Genomic DNA, 15638 nt, shown 5'->3' with positions numbered 1-15638 from the left:
CTTTGCACGTGGTAAGGTCATGTAAGGTGATGTGTTCTTCTTTTTCATTTATATTCCATTTTCTTTCAAACTCTTCTTCCACTCATCTCAGTCGTAGGATAAGGGAGAGGAAGGAGAGAGGATGAACGGGACAGAGTGGACAAATTTACCAAAGAGAAACGAATCTTCTCTCAAACTCTCTTCCACTCATCTCGGTCGTAGGATAAGGGAGAGGAAGGAGAGAGGATGAACTGGACAGTGGACAAATTTACCAAAGAGAAACGAATCTTCTCTCAAACTCTCTTCCACTCATCTCGGTCGTAGGATAAGGGAGCAGAAGCAGAGAGGAAAGATTTACCATATAGAGAGGAGTTCATGTATGGTAACACTCCTCTTCTATCACTTCATCATACCTTTAATGCATTCATCTCAAGGGTAAGAAGAGGAGGAAGGGGAGTGGAGGATGAACTAGTGAGAGAGAAGAGTTACCATATTGAAAGAAAATACCACTTCACTTTCAATGCATTCATCTCAAGGGTAAGAAGAGGAGGAAGGGGAGTGGAGGATGAACTAGTGAGAGAAGAGATTTACCATATTGAAAGGAGTTAATGTACAGTGATAGTCTCCTCTCCTGTCAGTATCTCATCCTCTCTCCTTGCATACATATATACAAGCATACATACAGTTATCAATGGAATAGTAAATGTCTGTAATAGTACTGGTGATGGTACACACACACACACACACACAGAGGTCTAATAATATTCTTTCTTCTGATGTAGCAAAAGGAAGAAAAAAAAAGTAACAAAAAAGATGACAAAAGTTTTACACACACACACAAGGAATCACAAACAAGCCCTCTAAGAAACATTATTTATCGCACTACAGTTACATCAAACACATGACAACTGCAATAAATGAAAAAAATATATATAAAATGTCAATGTTCTTAAACTGTTGGTGCAGGATTCAATATTATGGCAACAGTTATTGCACACGTAGGTAGCTGTGTCCTGCAGGGCTTAGAAGGTCAGGGCTCGGTTAGACAGCGCCGCACCCACAAGTGTTTGCCTCACGTTACAAAAGTTCTCACTCAAGTGTTACAAAAAGTGTCAGAGTACGGCGCGGCGATACGCTATGAACAATGCAGTAGTAGTTTTGTCGAGGCATGCGGAGTTGAAAGCTTTTGATCTGTACAGCCTGAACACATTCCTGGCCAACCCCTAGACTCACTGCCGAGACCTCAGGAAGCGGCGAGGAGTCAGGGGTCGCTAAGAGAACCCTTGGCGAGCCCTCACACAGACGTTCTCACAGTAACAAAATGGCTCAGATTGGCTTCGGTGTGTAAGCCGAGGAACACCACCTGAGTGCGTCCTTCAGCTTGATGAGGGTACGAGTGTTAGTGTGTAGCCGCCGTGCCTGTCAGTACTCGCCTCAGCAGTGTTACCAAATTACCGTGCTTCAGACACTTCATTAATTAGTTTCAGACCCACACAAGGAACAATATTCAGTTAAGTCTATTGTTCACACTGGTAATTATTGATGTTTCTGTGCAAGTTATGGATGACATACCGGAGAATATAATGTGCTGAGTAAGATTGCCTGGTAACACTGCACCTCGGGAATAGAAACACTTGGACACTGAGCTGATGGTCCATAGAAAAAGGTATCGAACACTAGTGAGTCGATGGAATGGACTCAAAGCAAAATATCAAGACATGCTTTTGTGTTGGTTGCTAGAGTCTGCACATTGGTCTTAACCAACACAACACCATTTATTTATTATGGTGGAGAGGAGGGAAAGGAAGGAAGGAAGGGAAAAATGTGTAGGTGATTGTGGGGTTAGGAAGAAGAGAGAAGGGAGGATAAGGAAAAGAAATAAACGGAAGGGAAAAATGTGTGGAAGGTGATTGTGGGGTTAGGAAGAGAGAAGGGAAGATAAGGAAGGGGGGAAAGGAAAATAAATAAAGGGAAGGGAAAAATATGTAGAAGGTGATTGTGGGGTTACGAAGAAGAGAGAAGGGAGATAAGGAAGGGGGAAAGGAAAAGAAATAAAGGGAAGGGAAAGGAATGGGGGAAAGGAAAAGAAATAAAGGGAAGGGAAAGGAAGGGAGAAAGAGAGGGAGGAAGGGAATGAGTTCAGAAAGTGGATTTTGTTCAAGCTTTCCATCTACTCAAGGGTGTTCGATACTTCTTTTGCCAACTGTACATAAGCGAACCTTTCAAAATTAAGGTTCGCAAATGTTCTTCGTCCTTACCATATTCAATTTTGATGCCTCAGTTCAGATTAACATCCTTATTTTCCCTCCCATTAAAGAACTTATTTTCCTTTCACAAGATAAAATAAGAACATTAAACAAACAGCAGTCCAGTTTTCACGCGTAATTTCAACCTCGCTGCGAGTACTAAACAGGGCGACACGTACAAACTAACAGACACCTCACACACCTCGCCAATAAATAAACTAACATGACCAATGGCTATCTTACCTCTAGGAGTAACTTGCACTATCAATAATAAATAAATCCATTGTACAGCAGATGAGCCACAAACTGACCGGTGTTGACGTGACCACACCAACACCTTGTAACACTCACTGACTTGTCTTCTCCAGAACTGGGCTAAGTAGTAACAAGGAAGGGCCGAGAGACTCACTCACTCACTCGCTGGCGGACTTCCAACGCTCACCCAGGCTGTCCTCTGCATGGGATCGGGACTTAACACTCTCCGACTCTAAACTTAGGGCTGTAGAATTATCAAACACTTTCTGACTCAAAACTTAGGGCTGTAGAATTATCAACACTTTCTGACTCAAAACTTAGGGCTGTAGAATTATCAAACACTTCAGTGCCACTCTCTGACTCAAAACTTAGGGCTGTAGAATTATTAAACACTTCAGTGCAACTCTCTGACTCAAAACTTAGGGCTGTAGAATTATCAAACACTTCAGTGCCACTCTCTGACTCAAAACTTAGGGCTGTAGAATTATCAACACTCTCTCAAAACTTAGGGCTGTAGAATTATCAGACACTTCAGTGCCACTCTCTGACTCTAAACTTAGGGCTGTAGAATTATCAACACTTTCTGACTCAAAACTTAACCCTATCAAACACTTCAGTGCAACTCTCTGACTCAAAACTTAGGGCTGTAGAATTATCAAACACTTCAGTGCCACTCTCTGACTCAAAACTTAGGGCTGTAGAATTATTAAACACTTCAGTGCCACTCTCTGACTCAAAACTTGGGGCTGTAGAATTATTAAACACTTCAGTGCCACTCTCTGACTCAAAACTTGGGGCTGTAGAATTATTAAACACTTCAGTGCCACTCTCTGACTCAAAACTTGGGGCTGTAGAATTATTAAACACTTCAGTGCCACTCTCTGACTCAAAACTTGGGGCTGTAGAATTATTAAACACTTCAGTGCCCAGTATCTCATCACTCCAATAACTTGGGTTACAAACACAAGCGCTTCATCAATTTTGCTGAAACGTTTCAACACTCGACTTTAGTGTTCAGAACGGAAAACAAACCTTGCCTGGACCCTCCACCTACGGCCTTGCTGGGCACACACACACACACACACACACACACAGTCATACACTCACACGTCTCGGCCCAACACACTAAACATAACAAGACTCGTTCAACTTAAAAGTAAAATTAACAAAACTTTTTCCAACTCAAGAATTAATAGTCAATAATATGGCATCAACAGACTCAATAATAATAATATTTAGGCAAAAAAAAAAAGGGGGGGGAAGTGGGGATAAGGGGTAATATTTCAAGGATATTTTTTTTTTGTTCTTGTACTAGGATACAGAGTATTTTTACAGACATTTTTTTTAATATATGCAGTAAAAGACAAATGCCCTATCCTGTCTTGTCCCCGAAAGCCACAGCCATCGCGAGACAGAGCGGGCAATGGTCAGGGGCTGTTCCATGACCCAGTAAGAGGTCAGGGCCACCAGTACGGGTCATTCTGGGTCACCACTAACCCACCACTGACTCCTTCCATTCCTTCACCAACTTGAGAACTCAGGGCTGCCAGTGAAGGTCATTCTGGGTCACCACTAACCCACCAGTGACTCCTTCCATTCCTTCACCAACAAAGAGCTCAGGGCCACCAGTGCGGGTCATTCCGGGTCACCACTAACTCATCACTTACTTCTTCACCCACTAACACCTCAGGGCCACCAGTGAAGGTCATTCCAGGTCACCACTAACCCACCAGTGACTCCTTCCATTCCTTCACCAACAAAGAGCTCAGGGCCACCAGTGCGGGTCATTCCGGGTCACCACTAACTCATCACTTCTTCACCCACTAACACCTCAGGGCCACCAGTGAAGGTCATTTTGGGTCACCACTAACACACCACTGACGCCTTCCATACCTTCACCAACCAAGAGCTCGAGGCCACCAGTGCGGGTCATTCTGGGTCACCACTAACATCGCCAGGCCACTCACTAATCCTTGTCCAGTGTTGGTTTGTTTACTTAGTCACGCACTTTGCTACTGGGAGGCTTGGCACTCTGTTTTTTCTGTCTCTGTCTGTCACTCACCAGGCTGTCGTTTTTATCATCGTCTTTTTTTCAGTGTAGTTGTTCATTCACTTTTCACTGTCTTCCTTTTCTTCCTCTGTCACCAGCCTGTCATTCTTTTCTTTTAATTATGTCACGCACTTCTCTCGCTCTCCTGTGTTGTTTTTCTATCTCCCTTTTATCACCAGGCTTTCTCTCCTTTCTCCACTCTAGTCATGCACTTCTCTCGCTCTCCTGTGTTATTTTTCTATCTCCCTTTCATCACCAGGCTGTCTCTCCTTTCTCCATTCTCATCATTCACTTTCTCTCTCTCTCTCTTCCTCCTCCTCTTTCAGTTCTCCATTTTTCTTTCTTATCAAGGCTTTTTCGTTTCTTGCTGTTTAGTTTTCATCTCCATCCTTTCTTCTCCATTTCTATTATGCACTTCTCTTTTTAGCTCTTTTCTTCTCTCCGTTTTTCTTGCTTTTTGTATTGTTCTTCCTTTTTAAATCACTAGCCTGTCTTTTCTTTATCCATTTCAATGATGCACTTCTCTCTCCTCCTCTCTCTATCTCCTCAGTTTCTCTCTTTTCTTCTCTCCGTTTTTCTTGCTTTTTGTATTGTTCTTCCTTTTTAAATCACTAGCCTGTCTTTTCTTTATCCATTTCAATGATGCACTTCTCTCTCCTCCTCTCCCTATCTCCTCAGTTTCTCTCTTTTCCCAACAATCCTTCCTCCTCCTCCTTCTCTTCAGCACTAGGCATGTGGCCGTTATCACTCCTCCACTCCACGCCAATCATCCACGTGGAGTGTTCCCAGACCCTGCCGTCCCTCGCTCCACGTGCATCATCGTTACAGCACTCTCTACAGTTATACGTATTTACAAAACGGTACAAAAATAAAAAAAACACTAGATCGTTTGTGATAAGACTTCCGGGAAATCAAAACGACGGCAGCGCGGACAGTAGCGAGTCTGTGGCAGCCTTGTGTTGGCGGCGCGAGTGTTGCTCGAGTGTTGCAGTCACTGTCGAGGCGTCTGAGGCAGCGACCAGCTTGTGTTCCTGGCGCTAACATCACTTACAAAGGAGAAAAAGTCACCCTAGACTAAACCTGTACTAAGCTTCTCGTGTCATGCCAAGCAGCGATGCATCCACACACAATAGAGGGCTTTCTGCAGCTTTGGACGGTATGAAATAATTGTAATAGGCACGGAACAATTTTTGTGACCTCAAGCGCTTGGGCAATGTGTTGGTGCAGGCGACGCAGCGCGGACGATGTCTTAGGGGCTGACAGGACTTCACTTGGAAATGACTTAATTAATGTAGACTTGTTTTAACTCCTGAATGGCCATCACACAGAACAGCATTGGTTCCTCAGTGCGTCCAAATCATTCTAGTCAGTTCTCAAGCCAGGAAAAGACATTGAAGAAGTGAGCTTAACTTGTGCATGACTTAATTAATGTAGACTTGTTTTAACTCCTGAACAGCCATCACACAGAACAGCATTGGTTCTTCAGTGCGTCTAAACCATTCTAGTCAGTTCTCAAGCCAGAAAAAGACATTGAAGAAGTGAGCTTAACTTATGCATGACTTAATTAATGTAGACTTGTTTTAACCCCTGAACGGCCACCACGCAGAATGACAAAGGTTCACCAGCGTGTCCAAATCATTCTAGTCAGTTCTCAAGCTAGGAAAAGACATTGAAGAAGTGAGCTTAACTTATGAATGACTTGTTTTAACTCCTGAACGGCCACCACGCAGAATGGCAAAGGTTCACCAGCGTGTCCAAATCATTTTAGTCAGTTCTCAAGCCAGGAAAAGACATTGAAGAAGTGAGCTGAAGTATAACAAGGAACTAGTGTGAGAATTAACCTTTTCTATGTTGTGACTAGTCCATTTTATGCCTCCACTCAGTTTTTCATGGTAGATATGTTACTCTCTTGCTGTGAGTCATGATTATAATGATAGGCACACTGAAGAACACCTCCCATCTCTCTACCAATAATTATTCTTGGCACGGTCTCTCCGATTCCCTATAATTCAGTTTGTCTATTGTAGCTTTTGGCCACTCTTTACTTTTGTCTGTTATGGGAGCGGTGAGTAGCGGGCTTTTTATTCCTTTTCTACACTCTTTTTGTTGCCCTTGAGCCGTCTCCTTTGTTGTAAAAAAGACTAAATATTTAATCACCGAGTAATCCGAGAAATCTTTCACCGGATATAACTTAACTAATCAATAAAGAAAAAGCAAATCAGACTTGGACTTTTGTGCTATTTGTGCGCATTCAGTTCAATTCATTACACTCCCTGAAGAATACATGTCCACCAACTCACACTTCCCGCGACATGATTGTGCATTACATATAAACTTATTGTAGCGACTGTCCGATCAGCTCACTTCTCTACAATCAGCCACTTAACTCATCTTTTTTTTAACATCCTTATTCCTTTATGGGGTCTGACGGTCAACTGAATATTCCTCCCATGAAACATTTCCTTGATATTTTGACGAGATGTTTCACTTTTTCACTGTCCGATCAGCTCACTTCTCTATAATCAGCCACTTAACTCGTCTTTTTTTAACATCCTTATTCATTTATGGGGTCTGACGGTCAACTGAATATTCCTCCATGAAACATTTCCTTGATATTTTGATGAGATGTTTTACTTTTTCACTGTCCGATCAGCTCACTTCTCTATAATCAGCCAATTAACTCTTATTATTTAACTTAAGTATTCCTTTAAGGGGTCTGATGGCCAATTAAATATTCCTCCATGAAACATCTCTTTGATATTTTGACGAGATGTTTCACTTTTTCACTGTCCAATCAGCTCACTTCTCTATAATCAGCCAATTAACTCTTATTATTTAACTTCCGTATTCCTTTAAGGGGTCTCACGGCCAATTAAATATTCCTCCATGAAGCATCTCTTTGACGTTTTGCCGAGACATTTTATTTTCTACCTTTACACTAGTCCGTCAGCCTTCCTAAGAGTACCGTGCTCCTCCACCTCTGCCCTCCCTACCCCCCTTCCCTCGGGCGGTGGGTAGGGCAGGGCAGGGTGTGTGGGGGTGGGTGGGCGTCCCTGCACCTGCCACAAGCTGTCGGGCGGGGCTGCTGGAGAGCACAACAAGGCAAACAATTGAACATCACATTTGGGGGCAGGAAACTGTTCGAAAAGGAATCCAACACGCACGAAATTCACAGTCAAGCTTGTAGTGTTGTTGTGGTTGTTGTTGTTGTTGTTTACTCTGTGACTGACTGACTACACTCTATTTGGCCTAAGGTGAGAATGTGTTAGAGGAAGAAGAAGCCCAGATAGTGATTTTGGTGAGAATGAGGAGGAGGAGGGAAGGCAGAAAGGATAAAGGGAGGAATGGAGAGAAGAAATGGAGAAAAGGAAAGGAGAAATGGAGGGAAGGAAGGAAATTAGGAGGGATAGAAGGGAAATAGGAAGGAAGGAGGGAAAGAAGAAAGGAAGGGGAAATAAAAAGTAGATGGAAAAGAGAGGAGTGAAGGAAAGGAGAAGAGAAAAAAAGGAGGAGGGGAAAAGGAAGGAAGGGAGGAAATTAGCATGGATAGAAGGAAGGAAAACAAAAGAAAGGAGGAAGAAGAGGAGGAAGGAAAGGAGAAAAGAAAAATAAGGAAAAAATGAAAGGAGAAAAGGGAGGAAAGAAGGAAAAAGAAGAGATGAGAAAAGGAAGGAAAGAAGACAGGAAGGAATGAAGAAAGGAATAGAAGAAAACGAAACTGAATATGGAAGGAAAGAAGAAAGGAAGGAATGAAAGAAAACAAAAAAAGAGCATAAAACCAAGTACACATATCCTCACCCAAGACACAACAGACTCCATAACAAACCAACACATCTCACCTCACACCTACGCTAACTAAGGCGATAATCTAGTCACTAACCTAAGCCAATCACACACCGGCTTTTCGCATCGAGGGGTGACGAACTAAACATCTGCGTCGAACCACTAAGCTAAACTATTTCCATTTGAAGCACAGTAGTAGTAGTAGTAGTAGTTTATGATTTTTACTTATATATCCTTCCTTAGTATGCTAACTTGTACGTACCACTCAGTCGGAAAATAAAGGGGAAAAAAAAGAGGAAAATGTGTCTAAGAACTGTCCGGTTTTCGTTTCCTTGTGTACGAATTTTGTGTGTGTGTGTGTGTGTGTTCGCCTTCCTTTCTTCCTTCATTCCTTCACTCCTCCCTTTCCTCCATCCTTCCTTCCTTTCCTTCACTCCCTGCTGCCTCCTCTCCTCTCCTTTTTTCCTTGTGTGCGAATTTTCTGCGCGTGTGAGTGTGTGTGTTCACCTTCCTTCCTTCATTCCTTCACTCCATCCTTCCTCTCCTCTCCTTTCCTTCCTTCCCAGAGCCAAAACAGAGTAGAGTGGAGGGGACAGACACCACCATCACCACCACCATCATCACACACATCACCACAAGTACAAAAAGACCGACAGCTTCAAGAACACATCAGAACGAGAGAGATCGAGGCTGCAGAGGAGACACTTACGATGAAACGACGGCAAGAACGACAGTAATAACACAACGACAACACAGCGGACTCGACAGGTGGAGGAGTTTGAGGTTGACGAACTATCCGCACCTCAATCTCTTCTTCCGCCTCCGCCTCATCCTGCCGCTAAATCGAATACAGAAATCATACAGAAAGACACAAATGGTGGACGAACGGCGGATTGCGTGAAGCGTAAGACGGAAAAGGGAATGCTGGGAGAGAACAGGACAGGGAGTGGATGAGTTTGGGAGTGGATGAGGAGAGGTATAAGTGTGGGTAAGGAAGGGAGAGAGGGATGATGTAGGGAGGCAAGGGAGGGAGTTGTTAAAGCTATAGGAGTGGGAGAGGAGGAGAGAGGGAGTGAAGTGGGATAGAGAACAAAAAGGAAGAGAACGGAGCGACTGAGGAAGAAAAATCCGCAAAAAACTCAGAAAAGCGGAAAAAAATGACGTGGAGGAGGAAAAACAGACAGTTAAAAAAAAGAGTAAAGTTATTGAGGGAGATAACTAATAAAAAAAACTTAGAAGATACAGAAAATAAAAAGGAAGAGGAGAAGGAAAAGAGGGGAAAAGTCTATGAATCTTAGACAATGCAGAATAAAAAGGAAAATAATAAGTAAATGAGAAAGAAAATCAGTAAAGACCTAAAATAAAGAGAATAAGGAAGAGGAGGAAACAATAAAGAGTGTACGGAGAGAGGAAATAAGAAAGTGGATTAGGATAAGGGAAGGGAAGAGGAGGAAGCAAGTGCGGATGTGAGAGGAGTAATGGATGAGTGGATAAGGGAACAGGAGGAGGAAGCAACTGAGGGAGAAGTGGATTAGGATAAGGGAGCAGGAGGAGGAGGAAGAGGAAGCAACTGAGGGAGAAGTGGATTAGGATAAGGGAACAGGAGGAGGAGGAAGAAGCAACTGAGGGAGAAGTGGATTAGGATAAGGGAACAGGAGGAGGAGGAAGAAGCAACTGAGGGAGAAGTGGATTAGGATAAGGGAACAGGAGGAGGAGGAGGAAGAAGCAACTGAGGGAGAAGTGAATTTGGATAAGGGAAGAGAAGAGGAGGAGGAGGAGGAGGAGGAAGCAATTAAGGGAGAAGTGGATTAGGATAAGAGAACAGAAGAGGAGGAAGCAAATGGATGAGTGGATAAGGGAACGTATCAGGGAGGGTGCGGATGTGGGTGGGTGGGTGTGGTAGAGTGCGGGGGCGCGTGTGTTCCTGTGCCAGACTCACGACACGGATGAGATGCGGTCGGTGGGTGCGCCCATCTGGGTGAGCACCTTGTCGAGCCATTGCAGCGGCCCATGCAGGTGAATCTCTATCCAGCACGGCGTACTTGTGACGTCTTGCCGGTGGTACTCTGCGCCCCAACCCTTCACGAACGACATCCTGGAAAGCACACAATATTAGGTTTTTCTTTAATTTTATTTTTTCATTATAGTTCAAGGGCAGAAATTTGGGTTATCTTTTTATCCAGCCCTTCACAAACGACATCCTGGAAAGCACACAATATTAGCTTTTTCTTTTCTTTTAGGTTTTTATTATATCTCAAGGGCAGAAATTTGGGTTATCTTTTTATCCAGCCCTTCACAAACGACATCCTGGAACACATACAATATTAGCTTTTTCATTTCTTTTAGGTTTTTATTATATCTCAAGGGTAGAAATTTGGGTTACATATTTAGGTTATCTTTTTGTCAATCATTCTGTCTATTTCTTTAGCTTTTCTTTTCTTTTCTTTTTTCATAGCTCAAGGGCAGACATTTATTTGACCTACAGAGACAGGCAGAGAGCTTATCTTTTTATCTATCATTCTGTCTATCTTTCTCTATCTCTGTCTATCTATCTGTCTCATTGTTTCATTCATTCTTTTCTCCTTTCCCTTCTTCATTCCTTCCTGTCTTCTTCCCTTCATTTCTTCCTTCTTTCCTTCCATCCTTCATCTCCTCTTCTCTCCTTTATTCCTCCCTTCCTTCTATCCTTCCTGTCTTCCCCCTTCCTCTACTATCAATCTCTTGTCAATCTCTATATATACCTTTCTAACTATCATCCTATCAATATCTATATGTCTTCTAACTATCAAGCAATCTTTTTATCCATTTAAATAAACAATCAATCTCTTTATCTGTCTATCTTTCCAACTATCTACCTATCTCTTTATCAGGACGTGCGATCATTCTTCCGCTTTCTAATCTCTCTACTCTCATCCATTTCTTCCACCCTCTGTCGCACCCTTCCTTTCTTCTAATATATGTGTGTGTTTGAACCCCAGTCACCCGCCCTCACCCATACCTTATAGTGCACATTTTGGTGAGGTCAAACACCGCCTCGTAACCATGGTTGACGCTCTGGGACAGCAGCTGGGCGAACTCCTGGTTGTTGAAGATCTTGAGGGAGCAACCGGGCGGGATCTTGCACACGGTGGAGGGGTGGAAGCCGTGGTGGTGGTTGCAGTTTCGGGACTGGACGAAGATGGCGGAGTCCGAGAGGCATTCTGCATACACCTCGCCGCCGACGTAGTAAAGGTGGACGCCTGGTGGAAGAATGGTTGGTATAGGAAACGAACGACAGGTAAGTACAGGTGTGGTAAGTGAGTACAGGTAAATATATTAGTTGACCCTTGGCTTATTCGTTTTCCCTCGTTCTCTCTGCTTTTTTTTTTTTCCTTTTCTTCCTTTCTTTATCCTCCTCCTTTCCTTGTTTCTTTGCTCCCTTTCTCTTCTTACTTTTCCTTTCTCTCCCTCTCTCTCTCTTCCTTTCCTCCTCTCTCTCTCTTCTTTCCCTCACCCTCCCTTCCCTCTCCCTACCCCTTCTTTCTTCCTCTCTCTTTTTCTCTCCCTTCCTCTTCCTTTCTCCTTCTCTTCCTTCACTTTCTTCTTCTTAACAACTCTCTCTTCTTTCCCTCCCTTCCCTCTCCATACCCTTTCTTTCCCTTCCTCTTCCTCTCTCCTCCCTTTTTCCTCTCTATCTCCTAACCTTATCAATATACCCCTCTCTCTCTCTCCTCCTCCTCCTCCCTCTCTCTTACCCTTGCCAATGTGCCTTCTGGTGTTCTCAATGGTGGAGTTTCGGTTGACATTGGACAGCAAACCGAGGCAGAACCGCTCCGAGTTGTTGCTTGGGTCCGTGAATCCGTCCACGATGACCGAGTGCGTCTGCGCGTGGAACACCTCTCCGACCCTGTTGTTGAGCTCGTAGTAGGCTATTGTGGACCAGTGGGTGGGCTCCTGGGGGGGTGGAAAAGGTGAGGTGGTCAAGTGTCTGTGTGGGCGGTTGGGGTGGAGGATTATGTGGATAGAGCTGTGTGGAAAGATGTAGAAGGTGGTTAGTTCAGTGGATGGGAAAAGGAATGGACAGGAAAGAGAAAAGGACGGAAGGAAGGAGAGAGAAGAGAAGGAAAGAGAAAAAGGAAGGAAGGAAGGAAAGAGAAGAGAAGAAAAGAGAAAAAGGAAGACTAAGAAGATAAGGAAAGACAGAGAGAGGAAGATAATGTGAATAGGGAAGAGTAGAAAGAAGTAGAAGGTGGTTAGTTCAATGAATGGTGGATCAGTGCCTAAGCTTGATGGAAGGGAGTTGGTGGTGGCTAACCCTGAACCACCCTGGGAAATAGCACCTTACCACCACCCAGGGTAACGATCTCGCACACACTTAAGCTGCCGCACCACCCACCTGGTAAGTGACTGGGGTGACGTTGTTGGTGAGTATGGTGGTGGAGGACGGGACAGTCTCCATTGGGGCGTCCGTCGGCTGTGTCTGTTTGATGTCCTCGCTGGGGCTGTAGGCGGGTGGAGGCGTGTCTGGGAAAGAGATAAAGAGGATGAAGAAAAAAGAGGGAGTAAAAATCAAAATGCAGAGAAGACAAAATGAAGAAAACAGATATAACTTGTGCTATGAGGAAGAAAGAGGAGGAACAAGGGAGTGTCTGGGAAAGAAATAAAGATGAGGAAATACTAAGAAAAAAAGTGAAAATCAAAATGCAGAGAAAAAGAGACAAAATGAAGAAAACAAAAAGAAAACAGAAATAAGGTGTGAGAAGGGAAGAAAGAGAGAGAGAAAGAGAGAAATGGACATAAAAGATGGAGGTACAAGAGCGTGTTTGGGAAAGAAATAAAGAAGATGAAGAGAAAATAATAAGAAAAGGAAGAGAAAACAGAGAGAGAGAGAGAGAAATAAATCAAAATACAGAAGACAAAATGAAGTAAACAAAAAAGAAAACAGAAATGAGATGTACTAAAGATGAACAAAGAGGAGGAAAGAGATAAAGAAGATGAAAATAGGTTAGTAAAATATAAAAAATAAAAATAAAAATGCAGAGAAGAGACAAAATGAAGAAAACAAAAACAAAACAGTAATAAAATGTGCTAAAGATGAACAATTAGGAGGAAAGAGACAAAGATGAAGAAAATAGGTTAGTAAAAAAAAAAAAAAAAAAAAAAATGCAGACAAAATGAAAACAAAAACAAAGCAGTAATAAGATGTGCTATAGAGGAACAAAGAGGAGGAAAGAGATAAAGAAGATGAAAATAGGTTAGTAAGAAAAAAATAAAGAGGAGACAAAATGAAGAAAACAAAAAGAAGACAGTAATAAGATGTGCTATAGAGGAACAAAGGAGGAACATAGGGCTGAAGGGACTCCTATCACACCCACCAGGGATGCTTCCGTAGGGGCTGTGTGGGCTGTGGATGGAGGGGCTGACCACCGGGGACGGGGGCTGGTTCAGGCCGCTCAGACTGCCCCCGCCTGGCACGAGGTCACCTGCGGCAAACAAAAAAATTGAACACATATGCCGGAGGGAAAAAAACACAAATATAAACACAAGAAAATGTTTAAGACAGACAAGTATAGACGAAGCTGAAAGTAAAACAATAACAATAACAACTTTGGCATTCATACATACATTGACCTCTCTTTCGGACACCTCTTTGGATTCGTTTTTGGGAGCAGCGAGTAGCGGGATTTTTTCTTTATTATTGTTTCCTTTTTTTGTGCCCTTGAGCTGTCTCCTTTGTTGTAAAAAAAAAAAAAATAATAAAAAAAACCTACAAGCTAAAACAATGAAACCAATGTCACCACCACTCACCCGGCAGACTACCATAGGGGCTGTGCGGAGACTGACTGGTGGGGCTGACGACACTTCCAACCGGCGATGGGGGCTGGTTGATGCCGCCCAGGGAACTACTGCCGCCCATCTGTGAGTGTGTGGGGGGGAGGGGGCCGCTGAGTGAGGACGGAACGAAGCCATCCTGGGAGAACGAGACATTGCCGGGCATGGGTTCCTGGAGCTGCTGCTGGAAAGTGAGGAGAGAGTGGCCCGGCGCGAACTCCGAGTGTCTTGGTACCAGCACGGGCGGCAGGACTGTCAGGGAAGAGAGAGAGGAGTTACGAGAGGGTATAAGAGGAGAGAGAGAGATTATGTGTGAGAGGAGTGAGGGTGTGTGTGTGTGTGTATGGCAAAGAGAAGGTAGTGGGTGTAAGGGTATAAATTTAGCATCTCTGTATTTTTGAAGAGAACGGAAGGAAAGAGATTGTGTTGGAGGTGAAAGGAGACAGGGAAGAGAACTGTAAGAAGATGAAATGATGATGAAATAATGAGGGTGTAAGGGTATAAATTTAGTATATTTGTATTTTTGAAGAGAACGAAAGGAAAAAGAGTGTGTTGGAGGTGAAGGAGACAGGGAGGAGAACTGTGAGGAGGAAGAAGGAAGGGAAATGTAGGGAGGGAGGAGGAGTTTGTAGTGGGAGAGAGAGGGAGAGAGAAGGGAGGAAAACTGTTGGGAGAGGAAGAAGAGAAATTGAGTGAAGGAGAGAGAAGAGAATAGAGAAAGAGAGAAACAGACATAAAAGAGAGAACACACACACACACACAAAAAAAAAAAAAAACAGGTGGAAAACAAACACACACACACACACACAAGAAAGAACCAGACAAGAACCAAAATAATAATAATAATAATAAACAAGAAAAACAACAAGAAGAGAAGCAAGAACATAAAAGTGAAAGTAAAACAAAACAAACAAACACACACACACAACCCCCCACTAGCCCCCTCCCTCCCTTCCCCCTCCTCCTCCTCCACCCCCCACACACTCCACATAAGGGCAGGTGTGTGGGTGGAACAGAGGACAGGTGCAGGGTTCATTAGGCAGCCAGGTGGGGAGAACAGGTGGCCAAGGAGGGTGGAGGACAGGAAACGGCCAGGTGGAGGAGGAGGAGTTGGAGGAAGAGGAGGAGGAGGAGAAGGAGGAGGGCGTGATTACAGGTATGCAAGCAGGTGGGTTGGGCAAGGATGAAAGGTAAGAGGAGGAGGAGGAGGAGGTAAAAAGTGGATGGAGGGAAGAAGAGAGGAGAGGAGAGAGAAGAGGAAAGAAAAAGTGGATGGAGAGAAGAAGGAAGAAACAAAGAAATGTGGAGTGAAGAGAATGAGAGAAGGAGAGAAAAAGTGGATGGAGGGAAGAAGAGAAGAGAGGAGAGGAAAGATAGAGTTGATGAAGAGAAGGGAGAGAAAAAGTGGATGAAGAGAAGAAGGAAGAGAAGAAGAAATGTGAAGTGAAGAGAAAGAAAAAGTGGATGAAGAGAAAAAGTGGATGGAGAGAAGGGAGAGAAAAAGTGGATGGAGA

The 15638-nt window shown here is 43.6% G+C and overlaps 1 protein-coding gene across 12 annotated transcripts in view; it reads right to left on the bottom strand.

The window, feature by feature from the left end:
* Positions 1–838: 838 nt before the first annotated feature.
* Positions 839–15638, bottom strand: part of LOC126985705 (protein mothers against dpp-like) — a 41705-nt gene continuing 26905 nt past the window's right edge. The window contains exons 4-12 of one of the 12 annotated variants that reach the window (XM_050840868.1): positions 14101–14376; positions 13668–13775; positions 12689–12816; positions 12048–12246; positions 11312–11552; positions 4311–10408; positions 4166–4244; positions 3091–4095; positions 839–2973 (exon numbers count right to left, since the gene is read on the bottom strand). In XM_050840868.1, coding sequence (XP_050696825.1) covers positions 10249–10408; positions 11312–11552; positions 12048–12246; positions 12689–12816; positions 13668–13775; positions 14101–14376 — 1112 coding nt within the window. In that variant the 3' untranslated portion in view covers positions 839–2973; positions 3091–4095; positions 4166–4244; positions 4311–10248. Of the gene's footprint in view, positions 2974–3008; positions 4096–4165; positions 10409–11311; positions 11553–12047; positions 12247–12688; positions 12817–13667; positions 13776–14100; positions 14377–15638 lie in introns of all 12 variants that reach the window. The other 11 variants (XM_050840865.1, XM_050840863.1, XM_050840862.1 and 8 more) reach the window with 11 other exon arrangements.

This window comes from Eriocheir sinensis, chromosome 60 (assembly GCF_024679095.1).
Source record: "Eriocheir sinensis breed Jianghai 21 chromosome 60, ASM2467909v1, whole genome shotgun sequence".
Taxonomy (NCBI): domain Eukaryota; kingdom Metazoa; phylum Arthropoda; class Malacostraca; order Decapoda; family Varunidae; genus Eriocheir; species Eriocheir sinensis.
This window is presented reverse-complemented; position numbering and strand designations above follow the sequence as displayed.